Source organism: Phytophthora parasitica, assembly GCF_000247585.1.
Source record: "Phytophthora parasitica INRA-310 unplaced genomic scaffold supercont2.72, whole genome shotgun sequence".
NCBI classification, from domain to species: Eukaryota; Oomycota; class Peronosporomycetes; order Peronosporales; family Peronosporaceae; genus Phytophthora; species Phytophthora nicotianae.
This window is the reverse complement of record NW_008649058.1, coordinates 88,488-105,937: the sequence shown is the minus strand read 5'-3', so window position 1 is coordinate 105,937 and position 17,450 is coordinate 88,488. Positions and strand designations below refer to the sequence as shown.

At 49.5% G+C, this 17,450-nt stretch overlaps 9 protein-coding genes across 13 annotated transcripts; 2 read left to right on the top strand and 7 right to left on the bottom strand.

Annotated features, from left to right (window-relative positions):
• Positions 1-9: 9 nt before the first annotated feature.
• Positions 10-859, bottom strand: PPTG_24166 (hypothetical protein; the record flags this gene model as incomplete). Its single annotated transcript, XM_008915571.1, has 4 exons — positions 10-34; positions 121-255; positions 399-418; positions 857-859. 4 exons carry the CDS (start codon positions 857-859, stop codon positions 10-12), a joined length of 183 nt encoding a protein of 60 aa, XP_008913819.1.
• A 3,847-nt stretch (positions 860-4,706) lies between these two features.
• Positions 4,707-8,067, bottom strand: PPTG_17784 (hypothetical protein). 4 transcript variants are annotated; one of them, XM_008915566.1, is made up of 4 exons: positions 7,846-8,067; positions 7,747-7,753; positions 6,003-7,684; positions 4,707-5,809 (listed from the first exon to the last, which is right to left on the bottom strand). In XM_008915566.1, exons 1-4 carry the CDS (start codon positions 7,945-7,947, stop codon positions 5,783-5,785), a joined length of 1,818 nt encoding a protein of 605 aa, XP_008913814.1. In that variant the 5' UTR covers positions 7,948-8,067; the 3' UTR covers positions 4,707-5,782. The 4 variants fall into 4 exon arrangements, with proteins under 4 accessions (XP_008913814.1, XP_008913816.1, XP_008913815.1 ...); XM_008915568.1 differs by having other exon boundaries at positions 7,747-8,067; XM_008915567.1 differs by having other exon boundaries at positions 4,707-7,684.
• On the top strand, positions 4,927-5,649 carry PPTG_17785 (hypothetical protein; the record flags this gene model as incomplete). The annotated part of the gene is made up of 1 exon (XM_008915570.1): positions 4,927-5,649. The coding sequence occupies one exon, from the start codon at positions 4,927-4,929 to the stop codon at positions 5,647-5,649; it is 723 nt and encodes a 240-aa protein (XP_008913818.1).
• A 117-nt stretch (positions 8,068-8,184) lies between the features above and the next one.
• PPTG_17783 lies at positions 8,185-10,746 on the top strand. Of its 2 annotated transcripts, XM_008915565.1 has the most exons (5): positions 8,185-8,335; positions 8,416-8,495; positions 8,566-8,689; positions 8,765-9,468; positions 9,530-10,746. In XM_008915565.1, exons 1-5 carry the CDS (start codon positions 8,248-8,250, stop codon positions 10,604-10,606), a joined length of 2,073 nt encoding a protein of 690 aa, XP_008913813.1. In that variant the 5' UTR covers positions 8,185-8,247; the 3' UTR covers positions 10,607-10,746. The 2 variants fall into 2 exon arrangements, with proteins under 2 accessions (XP_008913813.1, XP_008913812.1); XM_008915564.1 differs by having other exon boundaries at positions 8,566-9,468.
• PPTG_17782 (hypothetical protein) lies at positions 10,663-11,365 on the bottom strand. The gene has a single exon (XM_008915563.1). It carries the CDS (start codon positions 11,205-11,207, stop codon positions 10,782-10,784), a length of 426 nt encoding a protein of 141 aa, XP_008913811.1. The 5' UTR covers positions 11,208-11,365; the 3' UTR covers positions 10,663-10,781.
• A 48-nt stretch (positions 11,366-11,413) lies between these two features.
• On the bottom strand, positions 11,414-12,892 carry PPTG_17781 (hypothetical protein; the record flags this gene model as incomplete). The annotated part of the gene is made up of 1 exon (XM_008915562.1): positions 11,414-12,892. One exon carries the CDS (start codon positions 12,890-12,892, stop codon positions 11,786-11,788), a length of 1,107 nt encoding a protein of 368 aa, XP_008913810.1. The 3' UTR covers positions 11,414-11,785.
• An 89-nt stretch (positions 12,893-12,981) lies between these two features.
• PPTG_17780 (hypothetical protein) lies at positions 12,982-14,028 on the bottom strand (the record flags this gene model as incomplete). Its single annotated transcript, XM_008915561.1, has 1 exon — positions 12,982-14,028. The coding sequence occupies one exon, from the start codon at positions 14,026-14,028 to the stop codon at positions 12,982-12,984; it is 1,047 nt and encodes a 348-aa protein (XP_008913809.1).
• Positions 14,029-14,294: 266 nt separating this feature from the next.
• Positions 14,295-15,394, bottom strand: PPTG_17779 (hypothetical protein). The gene has a single exon (XM_008915560.1). It carries the CDS (start codon positions 15,186-15,188, stop codon positions 14,406-14,408), a length of 783 nt encoding a protein of 260 aa, XP_008913808.1. The 5' UTR covers positions 15,189-15,394; the 3' UTR covers positions 14,295-14,405.
• Positions 15,395-16,196: 802 nt separating this feature from the next.
• On the bottom strand, positions 16,197-17,072 carry PPTG_17778 (hypothetical protein). The gene has a single exon (XM_008915559.1). The coding sequence runs from the start codon at positions 16,914-16,916 to the stop codon at positions 16,335-16,337; it is 582 nt and encodes a 193-aa protein (XP_008913807.1). The 5' UTR covers positions 16,917-17,072; the 3' UTR covers positions 16,197-16,334.
• Positions 17,073-17,450: the final 378 nt, after the last annotated feature.

Sequence of the window (17,450 nt, the reverse complement as noted above, 5' to 3'; positions counted from 1 at the left end):
CCTGAGAAGTCAGAGCGTCGTGTGGTCTCTTGCGCTGTTGAATGCAAATTGGATAGTGAATTAGCTCTTTAGCCTACATGCATGGCCAGCGGTTGGCATTGCGACCGCTCGCCATCTAACCGCTGTCCTTCCGTTAGCTCCGTGCCTTGTTGTTGTCCGTTGTTGTCCGTTGGCAACGGACAACGGCCGTGTAGCCAAGTCTGGAACCTTCTGAGAGCAAGCTGCTCCACACGTCTCGGGAAATATGACGAGTCTCTAAAGAAAACTTGGTGAGAGTATTTAGAGGAATTCCATAAGTCAGTAATAAGTAGGGCAGTTCTGTGCATTGCGCGAAAGTGCAAAAAGTACGTTCGTGCACTTGCATTTAACACTTTATTATGTATATAGCCCGTACTCACAAGAAATCGTTAATTGACGTCTGAATCCACCCACAGTGTCAACCAAGGCCCTTCCAAGCAGAATATACTCTGGCTAGCTTGGAGCTGTGAGCTCGCTCCATCAACGCTTCAACACGCATGTTTGGTGTAAGTTTTGTATTTGGTCACCGAATATGGTCCAAATTAAGTTTATCTTACAAATTTGACCACACTGGGACCAATGCATGAAACAGCCTTAGTAATACTGAAGTAAGTACTAAGATTTGAGGGTGGGAAGTGCATATAGTACTAATTGTATGAATGGATAGTACTACTAGCGAATTACCAAGTATATCAAATAGTACTATCTTATGGATGTCTGGGTAGGCTAGCATATATTTTAGTTGATTCGATGTCCTCTTTACATTAATGTTTCTCGACATGTCGAAGATAATGGCTACTTTACCGATTGCCTTTAACAGTAGCTCGAATGTACTTACCATTGATACTTTAGAAACTACTCAGACAAACAATACCACTCTCGTTTTTGAAGATTTCCCACATTACCTCCCAAATCTCAGTACTTATTAGTGACTTATGGAATCGAGTCTTTTGCGTGACCAGCGCGATCGAAAAGTCATGGTATAGAGCAGTCAGGTACAGGTATTGAGGTTATAGGAGCTTCTTGTATATTTTGAAGTTGCACCATTGTATTGTCGCCGATGTCATATTACCAATCGCGAAGGCAACACAAAAACTATTGCTACAGCATTGTTTTGTTCATCCATTCCTATATTATATTATACTTAACTAGAAACACTGGCCAGATCTCTAACACCGTCTCTTTTCACGTCTGCCGAAGGTGGCGAGCCGAGTTTGGCTTGAAGAGCCCATTCCACCACCTCTGGAACCTCTGCACGAGACCATTGTTGTAGTATTTCGAGTTGGTTATCGTTCCATCTGCGTTTTTTGTCGTCACGTCACTCATTGTAGTGGTCCTTCTCGCAGTATGTCCAGCTCTTACAGACACCACTCTAGAACTCTCTCGCTCTTCTTCAGTTATAGTCGACTTGAGGGAATCGGAGCGTTTAGCCAAACTGTTGTGTTCAAGCGACATTAGTTTGCGAGATTTATGTCCAGCCGTTGACGTAGGAGCTTGGTAATTGTTAGTGGCAGCAATGACATCAATAGCTGCAATCACTGCTACCACGAAGATTAAAAGTAGTTCAATCAGTCGCATCTTGTTCGACTGCTACGCACACGTGGCTTGAGTTGTGGCTTTGGCGGTTGATTGCAAATTGCAAAGTGGCCGGTAAACTGAAATTGACCCTCGACTTGAGGTTGTCCCAAGCAGAAAAGCAATCAAGTGGGATTGGTTCCTGGGGTCGGGTTGAACATTTTTGCATAGGATTTGGCTACCTTACCGTCATTTTTATCACCGCGAGCGATTTGGACGAGGATCAAGTCTAACAAAAAAAATTGGTTTGAATTGATTCTATTTTGTTTAACCGATATAGCAGGATATTTGAGTATACGGGTGGTCAAATCTGTGTAGAGTTACTGTACCGCGTACACACAGGTAAATGCAAGCTCATGAAGCCAGATGCACATCCTTGAAGTGAAAACTGAAGTTGCAGAATCATGCGCAGACAGAATGCTTTAAATTCCCTCCATTTGCCTAAAATTGGGAGACGAGAGCATTTAAAAGCAGGAAAGCAGGGGATGGCCAATGACATTTGTTCAATTAAGCTTAGGTAGCGCTTTTCAAATAGCACGAATGCAAATACAACGTATCTGAAGTATTTCACATGCACAATGTCTTCTAGCAACGGGAAATCAGTTAGATAGTGCCCCGACAATTACTAAACCGGACTTAAATGAGGTAGAGTTGGAAGAATCTGTTTCTCAAGCTTTGGGTAATAATTCTCATGATGAAGTTTTTGCGGGCAATTTGCCGTTCGTAAAGCTGGTCAACGTCTCTGCGCATTTGCGGCTCTCTCTCGCTTCGCGTATGACGTAGCTTTTTTGATATACTTGACGCAAAACTTTGCCCTATAGCAAAAGAAGGCTTCTTAGATTTTCACATCAGGTGCCTCAACTGCGAGCATTTCCGCTTCAATTTGGAATGCGGTACTATAATTTACTGTATCTTGTTCAAATAGTTAGTTCGAAGCCGTCGTGCCCTTATTAAAACTGTGTAGTCGACTCTCTTTGCAAGGATTGTCGGGGATTTCGTAAAGAGAAAGTCTAAAGTACAGGATATCCGCGCAAGGACAACTGCGGTATTAAGGGGAGTAGCTGGCATCACACCATTTTAAGAAGGGATGGCGTAATAGTCGAGGGTAACGCTGGAGAGTGGTCCGATTCCCTCAATTAATATCGCCTGATTCAGCTGGTACAAGTATTTAGTTATATCCGGACTTAAATTTGTATTCCGTAGATCGCGATGTGTTAGTGCCAAAAGAGTATATTATAGTGTCCCATGGGGTACTCCTTCGATGCCCACTATGAAAAGCAGATATGAATTCGATGATGACTAAGAAAGCGGCTCAATGGGTAAACTCATTGTATCCAATAATGTTTGAATACTGAATAATTGTCATTAGGAATAAACAAATTATTCTGAATATAATACGGATAGATATCTGTCTAAGATGAGCTCGTATATCGTGATATCCTCTCGTACGTGACTGTTCGACTTGCTTTATGAAATAATCCCTTAGAATACAACATGCAACTATTGTTAGTAATAGCTTGAAATTATTAATACTCCAGGAGAAATACCGGGATAAATAAGGTACAATCTGATGATAGAAAACCCGGCCAAATAAGGTTAAGCCCATTGTTTTTTTTTGTGGTAATTAGGTACCCGTTCGACCGTACATGAAATCACGTGGTCTATTCATTCTGAGCTGTTTTCACGTGAAAGCACCTTCGAAAGGGTCGCAAGGAACAGTCTCACATATCGTCAGGTACATCCATAACTTTCCAGATTTATAATTTTCATTCAGATTTCCCTAAATTTCACCTAAGCATAGTCAACATGGTATACTTGATCAAAAGTTGCTCTAGGGGCTGTTTTACATGTATAGAAAGGAGTTTAAGTTGTACTGTATATTTTACGACGACGCCATGTCTAAAAAAACACTATCGTAGCCTATCAACACAAAAAGTGCGTTGAAATGGCCAAGCAACTTATTCATCTAGATTAAATAATAACCATGTGCCGAGCTTGTGAGCCAACCAACAGATCCAAGTGAAAATTGGAGCAAGTTGTATGTGAACAGTAGATAACGCAACATCACCGAATAATTTTTAATGGGCATGCTGGATGAAATTGTTTCGGAATGAACTAAACTGTTTATTGATGCCAATCTTAATATTAAAATAGCTCGAGATGATTTTTTTTTAAGATACAGTACTAAGTAGTTGGTATTATGGTATTTTAAGACATCATCATTGATATAAAATACTACAGTAGTATGTTTCATCGATGATACCTTCGCTTATGCCAAGTCCGCTTAGTGTCTAAGTAACGTGGTTCATATATTTTATACATATCATATACATATTGTGAGATACACGTTCAAGCTCAAATAGCTAAATAAAAAAACAACTGCAAGACAACAGTAACGGTGTCGCCATGAAACCCTTTGTGTTGTTAGTTCGATTGAAATTTATTTGTTTTGCCAATGAGGCTATTCCTCAGGGTGGTTTAGTTCTCCTTGTTGTCTTCGTGGCCCGCTGAGTGAGGTCAGTAAAGCATACTATGCTTAAATTTATGATGTGCCAATTCCTTGAGGTGTCGTAATTCTTGATCACTTTGCTGTTGTAATGAGAGCATTTTTCAAGTACTCTTCGTAAAAAAAAAAGCCCGTAGTTCGTTGCTTTCTTATGTGAATACCGGAGTTGTAGTCTTGATATCTTGAAGGCGTCCAGCGGCATCAAGTCACGTCTCTTGTAATCCGCAAACGCCGAGGCTAGCTTTTTCCTGTTCCTCTCGCTATTGCCTGCAAACAGTTTCTTTAGGTTTGGCCAGGATAAGATTCTTTCGTCTGTGATGCCACCGCCACGCTGCTGGAGTCTCTCGGTTCGTACATCAACCGACTGTCCTAACTTTGCCAACTCTATTTTCTGAGACTGCTCTGACGTGAACAGCGCAGGTCCAGTGACAGAAAGACAAATAGTCGCAATTACTTGAACAATGTTGGAAACGCGCATTCTATCGCGGGTAAAGCTTGGCACTTGACAAAAGTCAATCGAAGAATGACAACGCGTCAAAGGCACCGAGACAGTGATGAACAACACGTTGTGATGACAACAGGGCACGAATCGTGTTTAGTGCTGATGATGGCGAATTTACGTTGGTTGTAAGCAACTTGCCTACAACAGTATTAGTCATTTTCAAACAACAATAGGATGACTACACAGCCTTTCTATCAGTCGTAGGCTTAATCTCCTGGGGGCATATTTTTAGTTTTTTTTATCTTTCTCTGCTCAACATCCTCAATAGTGACTTCGCAGCAGCATCACTGTTAACAGCACCAAGCTTACGACTCGACAGCACAGCATGCCTGCAAAAGCAGCTATAGCCGCCGCCGCGCCGTCTTCGTTCAAGGGCGAGACGTTTCCTCAATACGTGCTCTATCGCCCAAATCGAAGTTTCAAGGCCGAGATCCCCAATACTCAAGTATTAATACCTACTGCAACTCCCCTCCTGACGCCTACTGCATTCCTAACTGCATCAATACCCAAGCAAGAACCACCTAAAGCTCGACTAACTAACACACGACAACCATCTCCCAGTCTACGGCCATCGCTCTCGGAACAGCTCAAGACCATTTCGCAAGGAGCGCAGGCCATCACAGCACAGCTCGCTAGCACGTACAAGCTCTCGAACGCACCTGCCCAACTTTCCCGTGATGACTCTTTCCAGACTCCCACCGTTAGTCTTAGTGTCGGGAAACTCGAGTGTCGATTCCCGTGTCCTGCCACCTTCTCATCCGACCGGTGCACGTACCTGTTCCAACATCCCTACGAAGCCAAAGAAGTGCTCATGATCATGTACTATCGGGATATGCTGCACGCGTCGGTCAATACAACAGACAAGAGCTTCCGCTTCCGCTTATCCAGAGTCCTGGAGCAGTTCGGAGACGATTATAACCCAATGAACGCGCAACACTGGATCCGAATCGTCTTGGCGACTTCAAGCGAAGCCCACAAAGTCAAGCAGTATCTCGCTTCTCTCGGCGTCATTAATAAGCGCTCCGTATCCTGTACTTCACACAAATAATACAAATATACCCACGATACCTCCACAATAGAGCAACTAACGTTGCATTCATAACGCCTGTCCTGCTGTCTCCTCGGTGCCTACCTGTCCATTATGAAGCACGTTGGTCTTCAAGTCTTGATCTCCGAAGTTTTTAGGCAGTACCTGGGGGTCCTTGCGTCTATTAGCCAGCGCAATGAACAAAACAATCATCACATACACAAGACAGGGAACTCATCAACAAACACATCATCTCAAGAGCCAATCGCCACGACCTCTTTCGTCTCAAGTCACCAGCGAGACGAGCGATTCAACCAATAGACAAATCGAGACCGGCAGGCGCAGAAATCACAAAAAAAATGCACTCAACAAACCTGTGAAGTTCCAGGAGCCGACGTGGACTTGTCAGTCGCAGGTGTGTCACTAGATGCAGTCGCTTCAGTGCCAGGAGCCTCCGCTTCAGCACCAGCTTGTTGCTGGTACTGCTGATATGCCTCCGCACTGGCCTGTGCCGCAGCACCAGTGACACCCCAGGCCGCATTCGCTGCATCCACGCCGTAATACGCTGCGTACTCGTAGTATCCATTCCAGTAGGCATTCGGGTCATTCGGGTCCGTCGCAGTCGCAGTCGCTTGGTCTCCAGTACTCGTCGTTGCTGTACTTGTAGCTGATGCCTCCTGATAGTACTGACCCTGTTGACCTTGATAGTACGAAGCGTACTGATCCTGTTGCCCTTGAGCGCCATAGCTGCCATACTGTTGCCCATAATTACCCGAGCTTCCATAGCTGTCTCCATATCGCCCACCACTGCCATATCCTTGACTGCCAGCACCTTGTAAAATGACCATATCGACCTCTTCTTTAGCCCCTGCCAGATTCTGGGGCGGTCCTTGGATCGAGATCGTACGCACTGGAGGGTTCGAGCCTTCATCGGCTACTTGAGGGATCTGGATACGCACCGCATGACGGTCTTGAATGCCCTTGATCGTCTCTCCTCTTTTCCCGATAATAACCCCCACTCGGTCATTGGGTACTTGCATGTAGATCGTCTGCCCCGACGCCATCCCGTAGCCATGACGTTGCCCTGGTTCCTCACTGACCAGACTCTGGATCTCGAACTTGGCGGCTTCTTTGGCCTCCATTGTACCACGGATAGTGATCAACCGCTTGTCCGGATGGTTTGGGTCTGGCGTCTGCGGGATGGTCACGCTCGTGCCTGTACGTTGCTGAATGGCCTTGATCGTGCAGCCTCCACGTCCGATAATGAGTCCAACCCGCTCATTGGGCACAAGAAGCTCCACTGAGTCCGACCCATCCGGGTTTATCCCGCCATAGCGAGCCATCCGGTCACGATCGTCACGTTCACGGAAGCCTCCAGCACTCTGGTTCTGCTGTCTTTCATCGATCAGATTCTGGATCAGACGCTGTGCTAAATCTAGAGCTTCCTGATTTCCAGCAATATTTACGTATCGGTCAGGTGTCTGAGGAGCGCCCTCCTCCTCCCGAACGATCTGGATATGCGCCCCACTTTTCATCTGGAGGTCTCTGATCGTCTCTCCGCCACGTCCGATGATGTATCCGACCAGCTCCCGGGGCACTTTCATGTCGTATGATGACGCCTGTGCATCATTTCCAGGACCATAGTGCGCACCGCTATTTTGACCAATCGCATGGCTGTCGTAGTTCTCATTTAACGTGCCGTTGAGCTCCGCCACTTTGCGCAGTTGCTCCTGTTTGAGCTTCATGGCTTGTTGAGGGTTGAAGAGGATGTCTTCCACTGCGCTCTGAGCTTTGGCCACGGCTTCGTCCGTGTCCGCGGTGATTAATACGTGCAGTTCTTCGTTCTCGTCCGGCTCGCCGGTTGGGTCTTTGGACGAGCCTTTTCCGCGAATCAGAATGCGCGCTCCGGATTCGTCTTCCATGCGCTTCTGATTGGACCCGCGAGGACCAATTAATAGTCCCATAAAGTTGATATCGGGGTACTTGTCCACGGGAATGTACACTTTCTTGCGCTTCTTCTCGCCCATACCGGGGGCAGGTCGCACTCCGCCATCCACTGCATTAAAAACACGGTTAGATCACAGAGAACTGCACCTTTTGGGATGAAATATGACGTACCATCACCCTATTCGTGATCAAAAGACCAAAAAATAGTCCACAGCAACATCAGGTGAAAAGCCCATTTTGTCAATAAAACCCAATGCTACACTGACGCACCTCCCAACGGCTCTTGCGCTTGCCCAGCGCGTCCCCGCCTGGAATCGCGGCTGCTGCCAGACGCGCCGCGATCTCGCGTGCACGTGCCACGGGGTCTGACATCGTCAATAGAGGAGCCCTCGCGTGAGTATCTGCAGATGCCACGCCTCGATTCGCCTTGAGCCTTCAACTCGTTGTGGGCCAGTTTTGACTGGGCGGCGATTAACCGCCAATCCTGTGGCACGAATCAACCTAATATGATTCGTTAAAATTGTCAAATTATTGCCAATAGTATCATCCTTAGTTCTAATTCGCTAAACTCTTCGAGGATTTCCTCCAATCATGTGACACAACTGTCGCATTTGACAACGCCATACATTCTCCTGAGGCACGCCAAGTGGCATCAAGTGCTCGTGTATCTACATGGCTTCACGCGTGCCGCTGCTCGTGAAGAGCAAGGGCCGCAAACCGTCTCGAGTGTCTATCGCGCCGCGCGCTAAGCCGTCGAATGGTGCGTTTCCGGCCGAAATCCGCGTCGAAATCGTCACAAACCAAAGTTTTTGTTCTTATCCCTTCTTTTTCAATTTACAGCGCCCCGAACGAAGCGTCCAGCGACTGCAGGAAGCGACAAACCCCAAAGCAATGCAGCTGAGGCAGTGGAACCCGCAGAGGTAAAGCGTCTCTACTAGGCAAAACGGGCCCTAAGAAGAGCTGATAGATGTTTTAAACTACTGTTTGCAGGTCCAGAAGTCCATAGCGAAGCCCACCGCTACAACGGAGAAAAAATCAACACCAAACACCCGGAATACTGCTCAATCAGAGACTCCAGTAGCCAAAAGTGCGGGACCCAAGTCGGTGTCAATAGGTACAGCTTCTACTGTAACCAAACTGACAGTTGCAACCGAGCCAACGTCTGCTGCAACCACCTCCGAATCTACAGGGCCTCGCCGAGCTGGAGGGATCGCGATTGGTGGCTCGTTATCAACCCCCAGCTCTATACTAAAGAGTCCAGGTGCACGTCCCGTTCCTCCTGTACGCTCCCCCATTGTACTCCCAGTGCAGCGACGTCCTGAGAGACTAGCGAAGATTACGTCAGCCGGTCCGGTATACCGACCGAGTCCGGTAATGCGTCCTCGAGCTGGTAGTATCGGGAGCTCTCCAGGTATCCGCCCCCGTACCGGTAGTTCACCGGGCATGGGACCACAGAATGCTATGAAGCAGAGAATGCTCCGGAAACTGGACATTAAGCCGCACCAATCGCCTCGACGCTCGATGATGCAACAGATTCGTAACCAGGACGGCCCGACATCTCCGTTGATGCTCGGTGGGAAGCCATCAGCGGGCAATAAGGACGTCCCGGAGGTGCATCTTGAAGCGCAACAGGCACGACGTGCTACTACCACTAAACCCAGAGCTACAGGGAAGAAACGAGTACCGGTAAAGCGCCGAAAAACCGGGCCGACTACATCTGTTCCGACCAAATCTAAATCTGAAACACCTCAGCGTAAGTCGTTAAGGAGAAAAGCGAAGCGCTCGACGTACCGCGAGACGGATGATAGTGGAAGTTCGGCTAGTGAACTGGATGATGATCGCGATGAAGACGTGGATCCGAACGATCTGGAACTTCCAGAAGACGAGATGAACGTAAGTCTGTTCTTTTTTCTAGATTCTAGATTTCGCTCTAATTTCTATTTTCGATTGTTAGGTTTACGTACCAGCACGTGAGAGAGCGACGATGTGGGCGAAATCCCTACTTGACAAAGACAAGGAAGGCGAGGATAAAGAAGACGAAGCCTCTCAAGCTATGGTTGTACGTGAGAAGAAAGCTCCGACGCGTAGGAAACGCAGCAGCTCGAATGCGTCTTCGGTATCATCGATTGTTACCGGTATCGGCGGCGGTATCATCCCACGAAGTAAACTAGAGGAGCTGTTGAAAAAAGAGCCGTCCCAGATGACGATGGGCGAGTTGGCACTAACAGTGCCCAAGGGCAGACGCATGAAGCGCCACGAACGTGAAGAAGCCGCTTCAGACACGCCGCTGCTTACAGACGCAAGCGGAGAAGGCTCGAATCTCCTGAACGTAAACGCACTTAACCGTGTGCGTTCCTTGTCAGTATCATCCGAGTCTGCAGCCTTCGCTGGCTCGCTAGTCACGCCGCAAGTGCAGATTATTGACGGACAAATGGTCGTCATGGAGAACACGATCAAACTGGGGGACGAACTGCAACGTACAGCTGACGCACTGGGCGAAACCAGCGTGGGTGGAGAAAATACCGGTTTACCGCCACGACACTCCGGTTCTCGGTATAACTCGTCGCATCCCAATGGCCCCGGTAAACGGTGGGGCAAGGAGGAAACCAAGCAGTTTTACTATTGTCTGAGTCAGGTGGGCCCCAATTTCTCCATGATGGCTACACTTTTCCCCACGAGGAAGCGGAAAGAACTCAAGAGCAAGTTTAAGTACGAGGAAAAGAACCACGCCAAGCTTATTGAGATCGCGTTGCGGGCGTCTACGGCTCCTCTGGACTCGGAGATGGTGGACGTTATTTCTCAGATGGTGGACAAGGAAGCGCAGAGGAAACTGGAAGCCAAGAAGAAGAGAAAAAGCAGATCACAGATCGGTCTACGCGGTCAGGAGGACGATACAGCGTCGGTGGTGAGCTCAAGGGTTTCTTCGCCCGCATCGACGCCGCAGGTGCACACGGAGGAGTTCGTGGAGACGCTGAACGATGAAGATCTCTTCCCACCCAGCAGACGCGGCTCGTTCGACTTTAGCGGTTAAATCGGATTGAGTTTTACCCTCAATAGTGAGTACACAGTCAATATCACTGCGATTTAGGAGAGAAAAAAAGATAAAATGTAGTTTTGCGGACCCATATAAGAGTTCAGTTGCACAGGTAGGTTCATTCAACTCAGTTTTAGACACTACTTTGGCAGCATAGATAGCAGGGAAGTGTTTACAGCATGGCCGCGACGGCGACAGCGAGCACGCTGGCACCAGTCGCCAGGAAGGTGCGAGACGCGTCGCTGCTGCCCGTGGCGGAGGCGCTGGCGCTCTCGGCGTCGCTCTGGCTCGTATCATCGTCGGCACTGGCGCTGTCGTCGCTGCCAGCGTCGACGGTCGTGTAGCTGTCGTCGCTGCCGATGCCCGACGACTCGGTCGTGGAGGACGAGGACGTGGTGAGTCCAGTGTGGCCGGCCGGGTGGTCGTCTGTCGTGGTCGACTCCGCCACGCTGCCGGCGGTGCTGTCGGCCACGCTGTCCGTGACCATAGCGGCGCCGTTGTCGTTGCCGGAGACGACGCTGTCTCCGAGCGTCTGAGCTTCGATGCTCGACGAGGCGAGAGCCAACACGACGGCGATAGCGAGTAGGTGGAGCTTCATTCTGTAGATGGAGTGTGGTGCAGATAGCAAGTCTAGAAATGACGACCGGTTGTCCGTTCAACGGGCAGGATGTAGAGGATCGGGAGAGGAGACAAAGATGGGGAAGTCGCTACGTGAGACCCTAGAAAGCCAGAAAGAAGTCAGACCCAGAACTTCAGCTTGCACCGCTTCAACGTGAGGCTACTAGATCCACGAACACGGCGATGGCTAAAACGTTTGCTGTTAGCGAGCTTTACCACAGCAACGGCGATCGATTTTGCTGCTCTAAAGTGCTAGAATTGGACTATAGAGGATTGAACGGGTCAGCGATGGATCGGGGGTCAACGATTGCAGCTCGACAGTGCGGCGACGAAAGCGTCGAGCCACAAGGAGCTTTGCTCTGCTTTTCCACATGCGTAGCGCCTAGCGATGGGACGTGCTCAATACTTCAGGTTAGAGTCATCAGCACGACGTGCTGAAGACTCGTCGGGCAGATCTCAGATCAACGTTCGACTCCCCTCTACCAGTGTGTGTTCCATTACTACATGAGCATCGACCTGTTGCTAGATCGAACAGCAAATTGGGTATGAAGTATGTGATTAGTACTCTACCAACATTGTGACCCTGTTCGCTTCTGACACCTTGGACGGCACGAGAAAGCTCAAAACATGCAACAACATCTCGTCCGGAAGTGCTGCTGCCCACGGGTGCGAAGCGACCGCACCCCAGTCTTGATGACCACGACAGAAACGTGCCATCCGTTCCCACACATGAATCCTCTTCTTCCTTCGATGTTCCCAGTCGCGCAGCATTAGGATAACGCGGATCTGTGGCCACAACTTGTCCAGTCGATACCTATTTGCCATCTCTCGTATCTCAAATGAAACTTCAGCTTGCCTTCCTCTCGCCATGTACAGCGCGTACCAAACAGCTTGGCGAGTTTCTGACGGATTCAGCTTGTAAATAGCTTGTATGATGCTACACAGACCGCAACGAATAGCGGTCCCTACACACGTGTAGATATTGAACAGCCTCTTCACAGAGTCTCGACGCTGTTCCCATCGCATATTCAGGTTCAGTCTCACTGCCGATCCAGGTTGCAGGTGGTGCACAACGCGCTTGTTCGTCAGAATTGCCATCGCACACTGTTCATTCCTGGTCTCAATAGCGAGCTCCAGTACTTTAAGCGGGTAATGTTTGCACAACAAGTCGTCGTGCGAGTTCGGACCGTGTTGTTCCAGTAAGCACGACGCCAGTTGTCCGTGTCCTCCTCGTATTGCGAGTTCTACGGCGTCTAGACCGTCGATATCTTGTCGGGACATCGGGACGATCACTCTGACGCTGGTTTTCTTAGCCCACTTGATCAACCGCAACAAGACCGACGGGTGACCACCGAGGTGGCAAACGTCCATGATCGCGTGGCGTCTTTGATGATCTCTCGCCCAGAAGTTGGCAGTGTGAGGACACACGAAGTCGATGAGCTTCACGGCCAAATGCGGGTCAGAGACTCTTGCTACCAGCATCAACACGGTTTTGCCACCTTCGAGAACTGCATCACCATGTTCGTTTGGCCACACAGTGCCTGGAGGCAGCAAACTGCGAACGACAGAAAGCAACTCGCTTTTCCACATGAAAATTCGTTTATCAGAGAATGATCTGAGAGCGGCCACAACTGCTTCAACTTCGAAGAAATGCAGTGGGTACATGGCTTCGCCGTGGACTTCTATTGTCACATTTGAACTTTCACAGTGCAACTTATCCAGCAGAAGTTCCGACAATATTCGGAGTTTGACATTTAGAACCTCACCAAGGACGCTACTTTCCTCATCTCGGACGTCTTGGAAGGGAGTAGGAAGCTCAGGATCTGCGCGAACAGGTCGTTTGGAAGTGTCGTCCACGGGTGAGACGCTATCGTCTCCCAGTCGTGATTCTCGTGGCGCCACAAATGGCGCGTTCGCTGCCACAACGAATGTGCATGCTCGTTGCCGGTGCGTGCCAATTGTTCCCAACTTCGAAGCAGAATGATCACACCAATTTGTGGCCAAATCTTGTCGAACAGATAGGAGTTTGCCATTTGCTGGAGCTCTGGGGACAGTTCTGCTGCCGATTCCGGTGGTAATGTGCTGACAGCGTACCACACAGCTTGGCGCGTTTCCTCGGGGTTGATCGTTTGCAAAACTTGCACGATCTGTGGCATGTTGCAGCGAACAGCGGCGCCAACACATGTGAAGATGTTGAAAAGCCGTTTGTTGGAGTTTTGGCGTTGCATCCACCGCATAGTCACGTTGATGCTCGTCGTCGCTCCGGGTTGTAAACCCCGTAAAACCCGCTTGTTAGTGAGAATGGCTCTCACGCAGTGTTTGTTCCTGGACTGGATGGCAAGCTCCAACACCTCCAGTGGATAATGATTGCAGAACGAGTCGTAGTACGACGCCGCGTCTCGCGTTCCCAATAGACAGGAGGCCAGTTCTCCGTGTCCTTCTCTTATGGCGAGTTCCATAGCGTCTAGGCCGTCGACATCCAGTCTAGACATGGGAACAATCACGTTTAAGGTGCACTTCTGAGCCCATTTCATCAAACGCTGCAGCACTGAGGGATGGACACCGTAGTAACAAGCGTCCATTATCACATGACGTCCGTGAGAATCTCTCGCCCAGAAGTTGACGGTGAAATGATACACACAGTCGATGAGTTTCAGAGCTAGTCGAAAGTCTGGCATTCTGGCAACCAGCATCAACACAGTCGTGCCATCCTGAAGTTGCACGTCGCCTTGATCGCTGGGCCAATGAGTTTCTGGAGGCAAGAGCCCTCGCACAGTTTCAAGCAACTCGCGCTTACGCATGGTTCTTCTGTAGTCTTGGAAAACTGCGAATGCTAAAATGGTTCTACTGTTAGCTCCATTGTCAACCGGGCGTAAGCAACTGACAAGGGCTCATGGCTTCGCGCTCGATTGATTTGCCAGACTGTCACATTTCCATCGAAGTTTTCAGATTTCGATTGCACTTGGCAATTACCAAGCAGACACAACTTTCTCAATGTCAGTGCAAGATCACGCCACAATATTCGGAAATGCAGTTGCCGATTCCACATCATGAAGAGCAAAATGTTTCAGCCCAGATCATGACCAGCAAGTGTTCAAGATCAAAGTTACATCTATTGATCATCAAAAAAGTGTAGCTACTTCAGAAAAAAAAGTAGTAAAATCCCTTAGACGTTCGTCTACAAGAAATAAGTGACGACGGCCAATGCACCGAGCGACATGACGCTCAGCGCACGGCCAACAGGCGACGCCGCGCTGGATCCCGACGACGCGGATGCAGCTGAGGCCGAAGCCGAAGCCGCAGATCCCGACGACTCTGTTGCCGGCGCGCTGGTCGCGGTAGTGGACGTCTCACCCGACGACGTGGTGGACGAGGCCGTGGACGGTGCCGTGATGGTGTCGGCGGCGCTAGCCGTGTCGTTACCGGCCGTGGAGCTGGCCGCGACCGTGCTGTCCGTGGTGGTGGAGGCGGTTGCAGCGCTGCCCGAGGCCGACGGACAGCGTGGCGGTATGTAGTCGATCAGATCAGCCAGAAGACGGATATTGTCGCCCACGGGCAGGATGCACTCGGACAAGTCCATGGCCTGTGCATCAGCCAACAGACCACGGCAGGCTGAGGACGCACACATGAGATCGATGACATCCTGCGTCGGGACCGAGGCGGCCGTGAACACATAGCCCGAATCGGTCGAGCACTGACTGATGTACTGGTTCGTAAGCAGTGAACTTAAGACGGTCGAGCTGCACGTGGCGATGGATCCGGACGCAGACATGATGCAGTGTGTGCTGGGGGTTTCTCTAGCTTGGTAGTCTACCTCTGAGGTGGCAAATTGCGGAATGAAATGCTGGCAGATGAGAACTTTTGCGCACGTCGAGTCTCGACGCCCTTGCCGGGCGGGAAGCCGACACACTGTTCGAGAACAAGCGGGTATGCAGCAGCCAGGACAAGTGCAACATGTCATCTCATCACCCTTGGCCAGTCAAACAGTGGGCGCCGATGAGGCTTCCGAATCCCTTCCGAAGAACAGCCTTGACTTGGTTGTACATGTACCGGCGACAATGGCCATGTTGCTGGCGCTGGACTTGGCACATCAATGAGGTCTGTGGATATTTCGAGCGCGGATGCTGAGCGCCGCTAAGATACGTCGAAGTACGCGTTAGCGATGCTTGTCAATGTTGATGAATGCGATATCTGTCTGACCTCTATCCAGACGTGTCGCTTGCACTAGTGTCATCTTCAACATCAAGCAATTACTAACACACTTGCGCGAAATTAATATCAGTACTGCTAAATAGTTCTAATACCATTTAGCAACCGGTTGTTAATTTTTCTGTAAGTTCTGTCTAAGAACATACTTCAAGTAGCTAATAGGATTCTCAACCGGTAATACAACAACATAACAGTAGTACTCTTTTAGCTTGAACACCATACTATTTGAACCATGGGCAGTACTACTACTACTTCCGATATTTTTTTCTTCTAAAGATGCTTCAGCCAATATAATACACGTACTCTGCTAGGAAAAATCTGCTATCCAACGCCGCTGGACACGTGTGACTCTGAGTGGCTAACTTGCGAGCAGAACGGTTAGCGAAGTGCTAAACTACAAGTAGTTATTACAAGAATGACTGCTCGACAACAAGGAGAATGTGAGCTGTTTGAGCTGTGAACACGTAGTCTACATGTGCACGCTACTAACGTGCAGCAGAGCCTGATACGTAGTACAAGGCATCATCGCATCGCCGTCATCCGAGGGACTTCTACCGGGGTGGGTCTTCACTTTAAAAGCTCGCCAACGCAAAATTGCTCAGCGTACATTAGTTACATGAACATCAAAGTGAAGCTTCAATTCGCACACCGAAGGCAAAGCTAAGCAATTCGCTTTGCAAGAGAATGATTGCAAGGAGGAATTCGCAGTGCTGATTGCTTGATCGCTTGCTAAACGGAAGAGAAGTTTATGTTGAAGAGATATTGTCGAGATTTGCTTAAAGTAGTGACGATCTCTTGCCTGTGTCGGGAGAACCACCCCGTAAGCAGATCGGGTGGAATGCAAGCGTGAAACACAAGTTTATTACCATCTCCGCTTAAACTCTTCCAATCGAGTTGTTTACATCAAGTAAGTGCCAGCCACAACGACGCTGGCCACAGCAGCGCCGAACGAGGCAGCAACCGATGAAGCACTGCTGGAACCTGAAGAGGAGGACGCCGCCGATGAAGAGGCCGAGGCCGATGACGACGCCTTCGTGTCACTGTCCGAGCTGGAGCTCGTGGACGTGGTCGACGACTGGGTGACGCTACCAGTAGAAGCCGAACTGCTGGTAATAGTCACCTCGGTGTCGGCACTAGAGCTACCGACCGTCGTAGTATTGGCCGAGTCCACCGAGCCAACGGTGGCATCGTCATCGGCACTGCCGGGGTACGAGCTGGCAATTCCAATATCGCTGGACGCGCTGCCGGCGTCGACTGTACTGGCCGTGCTGCTGTCGAACAGGGTGTCGCCTGTGGAGGCAGCACTCGCGGCGTTGCTGGTTAGAAGGATGTCCGTGTTGTCAAAGTTGTCATTCACGTTTGAGCCCGAGCTTGAGCTCACGGCGCTCGTGGACGCGGATGCGCTTGTGGACATTGAACTCTGCGCGTAGGTGGCACTGATGGCCAGAGCACAGGCGATAGTTAGACGGAGAACCTGCATAGTTGTGGGGCTAAGTCTTCTGGTAAGAAAGTGCTCGCTGGGTAAACTCGAGTGTCGAGTGTGTGTTCCGAGTCAACTTGGAAAATGGCGGTGCTGGAGCGGCACAAGTCGCTTTCAACCAGTCGACACTCTCTCAAACCTATCATTAGCGTGCCAAGCACGACAGGACAAGCTGTGGCAGCGAGGGCGGACAATCGAGTTTATGCTCGGACGATGTCACATGGCTGGAAACAGCACAAAAGGAGCAACAGGTTGTCATTTCAAGACCTGGAGTCCGTCGAACATTTTGCTTCGTAGCACGTAGTGCGTACACCAGAATGACTGCTCACCACCTAAATCGATAGCAATGCAATGCCAGAGTTGAAAGAGCACTTTTACAGCGCTCTCCTTGACGGCACGTCTAGAGAGCCTAATCACAATCTCGGCACTGGCCGGTTGTGCAACTTGGTTTGCAACGTTGCTCTGATAGGTTAATATTCACATGGAGTTGTTTGTTCGTGTAACGGGGTACGCCCCAGTGTACCCAAGTTACAT